The following is a 4,362-nucleotide window of genomic DNA, read 5'->3' as shown; positions in this document are numbered from 1 at the left end:
TACTCTCACCTTCATCTCCTCCCCCACTCACCTATTGTAGTCTATGCTATTTTCTCCCCACCCCCACCCTCCGCTAGCTCATCTCTCCATGCTTCAGGCTCTCTGCCTTTATTCCTGATGAAGGGCTTTTGCCCGAAACGTCGATTTTGCTGCCTGAATTGCTGTGCTCTTCCAGCACCACTGATCCAGAGCTGTCTAACTTCAACCTATACTTGACCTTTCAAAATGCACATTATTGGGCATAAATGTGTTCAAATCCCCAGGGGCCTGATATATCCCAGACTGTGAACGAAAGGTCAGGAAACAGACTGATGGGACCCTGGCTAATGTACAGGAGGAACCTCGATTAACCGCACATCAATTATCCAAATTTCGGATTATCCGAACAAGATCTCAAGATCCCATGAAAACATTACATCAAAGGGGTAAGTGAATTCAGACTACCTGTACTGAAGAACATGTGAAAACACAGGCAAAAACAAAGAAACACAATCAATTCAAGCAACAGTGTCTGGATTTTCTTTTCTACGTAAGGGTTAGTTATACAGCTCTTTGCAAAACTAAATGTTTTATTCCCGTCACTTTACGTGTGGACTTGAAATGCCCATCAGCCATGATTGAATGGCGGAGTGGACTCGATGGGCCGAAAGGCCTTACTTCCACTCCTATGTCTTATGGTTACCAGGCCATGCGCGAAAAAAAGGCAGAGAAAGGAAACACACGCGCGAGGTGGTGCTTCTGTCTTTTTATCGCAAGACTGAGTTCATGGAAACTGACAAATGCTCTTATGATTGTAGAAGATGTTCGGGACCTTGCTTAATGCTGGGATTTCATATATTAATGTGATGGTAAGGGTTTAGTCCTTCTCAGTTTAACCTGCACTTTGCAGAATTCAAAGATTAGTTTGTTTAAATAGCAGACTCATCAGAATTATAGATTTAAACAAACAGCGTTAGATCAGTATGGGCTTCCCTTGTTTAAGGTCAAATCAATTATCCGAACAAAATACTGCTCACCCGACTCATTTGTACGTTCGAGGTTCCTTTGTATTTAATAGTTTGCTAGCCATTGGTGAAGGGCCAGATGACTGGATTATATCTATTATGGTTTCTTTGTTCAAAAAACGCAGCAGAGATAGACCAGGTAATTACAAGGCCAGTTACGTCTGAAGTCAGCGGTAGGGAAATTATTGGAAAAAATTTCGAAGGAAAGGATTAATCAACACTTGGAAAGAACTGATCAGGGATAGTCAGCACATATTTGTTAAAGGGTGATTCTGTCTGATAAATTAAGGTTGAGTTCTTTTTAAAAAAAGGTGAATAAATATATTGACGATGGTTATGCAGTTGATGTGGTTTATGTGGACTTTAGTAAGGCCTTTGACAGGGTCCCACATAATAGACTCTAATCATTTGGACAAGCCTATGGGATCCAAAAACATTTGCAAAATGGACCCAAAAACTGGCTTGCTAAGATCAGGCAAAGGGTCTTGGCGGAGAGTTGTTTTTGTGATTGGAAGACTAATCAGCAGTGTACCACAGGATTGGTGCTGGGATCCTTACTGCTCATCATGTGCATTATTGACCTGGATGTAAATGTAAAAGGTATACTTACTAAGTTTTTATCTGATCTGAAAATTACTGGTGTTGTTGAAAGTGAGGAGGATAGTCTCAGGCTACAGCCTGATATAGATCAGCACGTAAATTGGGCAGAGCAATGGCGGATGGAATTCAATCCTGCTAAATGTGACGTGATGAACTTTGGAAGGTCTAATCAAGGGAATAATGCATACATTGAATGGTAAGTCCCTAAGGAGTACTGAAGAACAAAGGAACCTGAGAGTGTACAAGTCCAACGATCCCTATCATCACAGATAAAAAGGGTGGTGAAGAAGGTAAATGGGATGTTTGCCTTCATTAGACGTGGAATCAAATATAGGAGCAAAGAAGTCTTATTTCAATTTTATAAAACATTGGTTAGGCCACAGATGGAATACTGTGCGCAGTTCTGGTCACCATGCTATTGGAAGGATGTGATAGCACTGGAGAGGATGCAGTGGAAGTTCACAGAACGCAGAACTATACAGCACAGGAACTGGCCCTTGGGTCCACGATGTTATGCCAAATTAAGCAAATCCCTTCTGCCTGCCATTGGTCCATATAACTCCATATTTATGTACTTATCTAAAAGTTCCTTTAACGCCCCTATTGTATCAGCCTCCATCACCACTCTGGCAGCACATTCTACGTTCCACACACAGTTTTTAAAAAAAAACTTGCCCCTCAGATCTCCTTTGAACTTTCCCCTCTCCCTTGAAATCCATGCCCCTAGTTTTAGACATTTCAACTCTGGGGAAAAAAAAGTTGCTGGCCATTAACCCTCTCTATGCACCTTATAATTTCATATGATTCGGAGATGCCGGTGTTGGACTGGGGTGTACAAAGTTAAAAATCACACAACACCAGGTTATAGTCCAACAGGTTTAATTGGAAGCACACTACCTTTCGGAGCGACGCTCCTTCATCAGGTGATTGTGGAGGGCTCGATCGTAACACAGAATTTATCGCAAAAATTTGCAGTGTGATGTAACTGAAATTATACATTGAAGAATTGATTGTCTGTTAAGCCTTTCGTCTGTTAGAATACAGTGATAGTTTCACTTCTTTCATGTGTAAATCACAAAACCCTTTTTTTTAAAAAGTTGCATTTTTTTAAAATAGAGCCCTGCTTCAGAATTAGTACTACTCAATCGTGAAGTTTAATAGGAGCCAAGGTGGATGAATGGGGGAATGGGGTGGTGAGAGACCTCCCCAAGGGAAGCAGCATTTGAGCACTTTAATGTCCCTGACTCAGAGACAACACGATGCTCGGGGGGGCAATTACGGGAGGAAAGGGAGTGCTGGCGTTGACAGTGAAAATCACACACCGAGGACCAAGCACAGAACATTGAGAGAGAAATATCTGTCCGGGAAAGAATTCTGGGAGAGCTCCTGAACCTACCAGTGGCTGTGTTCAGTGAGTGGTCATTACCTTTGCCAATGAGTAGATGCGGTGGATTGAGGGAACAGCCAGATCCTTCTGCAGGTCAAAGTCCTCAGACCAAAGCTTCTTCATTGGGAGCCGTGGCACAAAACCTTCCACAGATGGGTGGCACATTCTCAAAGCCTTCTGGAAACTCTCTTCAAACGTGCGACCGATAGCCATTACCTGGGAAACACAAACAAACAACTCAGAGGGGTGCAGTCCAAACGTCTAGGCCCAGCTTCAGAAAAGAGTTTTTGTGCACACAGTCACAGACAAGGGCCATTCACTTAAACACCATCTTGGAACTGAAAACATCCTTGCTCTTAGAAACCAGACAACTACTTCAGAATTTCACTGGATAGTGAGCAGGAAATCAAAATTCAGTGTAACCTCCCCAGTGTGGAATTGCCTGAACTATAACCATAAACCTTAACCATAAATATGTGAGCCAAGAAACACTGCACCGGGAAGCATTTGAAGCAAAAAATGGTGATAAAGCATCATAAAACAGTGGCTGGTACCACAGCCTAATGCCTGCATCCCACCAACTTTTGATCCAGATCTTCCATCGTCGAGCTCAGAGTACAAAAGTACCAAAGCACTGCTTTTGGGAGTTGCTTGGGTCTGCTTAAAACATTGTCATACAACTGTTTCTGAACCATAAATTTCTACATTGGACAGGTGACAGTGAGCTGACAAAGAGGCCATCAATTGATCTTTTGCCAATACCCAGGACATGGGTCTCCAATCCCATCAGTCACAAATTCTGAAGAATTCCTTTCTTAAAACCCGTCAGAATGTTTAGTTTGCAGGATTTGTATTGTCTATATTTTCCATATCCTTTTTCACAGTAAATACTGATGCAAAATACTCATTTAGTATCTCCCCCATTTACTGTGGCGCCACACAAAGGCCACCTTGCTGATCTTTTGAGGGGCCCCATTCTCTCCCTAATTACCCTTTTGTCCTTAATGTATTTTTAAAAACTCTTTGGATTCTCCTTAATTCTATTTGCCAATGCTATCTCACATCCCCTTTTTGCCCTCCTGATTTCCCTCTTAAGTGTACTCCTACTGCCTTCATACTCTTCTAAGGATTCACTCGGTCTATCCTGTCTATACCTTACATATGCTTCTTTCTTTTTCTTAACCAAACCCTCAATTTCTTTAGTCATCCAGCATTCCCTATACCTTCCAGCCTTTCTTTTCACCCTGACAGGAATATACTTTCTCTGGATTCTCATTATCTCATTTCTGAAGGCTTCCCATTTTCCAGCCGTCCCTTTACCTGCTAACATCTGCCTCCAATCAGCTTTCGAAAGTTCTTGCCTAATACCGT

At 42.1% G+C, this 4,362-nt stretch overlaps 1 protein-coding gene across 1 annotated transcript in view; it reads right to left on the bottom strand.

Moving 5' to 3' along the window:
- The window catches only part of cps1 (carbamoyl-phosphate synthase 1, mitochondrial), a 730,040-nt gene that overhangs the window by 624,999 nt on the left and 100,679 nt on the right, over window positions 1-4,362 (bottom strand). Inside the window, exon 20 of the mRNA XM_043693435.1 lies at window positions 3,031-3,207. Within this exon, the coding sequence (XP_043549370.1) occupies window positions 3,031-3,207 (177 nt within the window). The remainder of the gene's footprint in view (window positions 1-3,030; window positions 3,208-4,362) is intronic.

Source organism: Chiloscyllium plagiosum, chromosome 7 (assembly GCF_004010195.1).
Source record: "Chiloscyllium plagiosum isolate BGI_BamShark_2017 chromosome 7, ASM401019v2, whole genome shotgun sequence".
Taxonomy (NCBI): Eukaryota; Metazoa; Chordata; class Chondrichthyes; order Orectolobiformes; family Hemiscylliidae; genus Chiloscyllium; species Chiloscyllium plagiosum.
The sequence above is the reverse complement of the archived record's forward strand: the minus strand, read 5'-3'. Positions and strand labels throughout refer to the sequence as shown.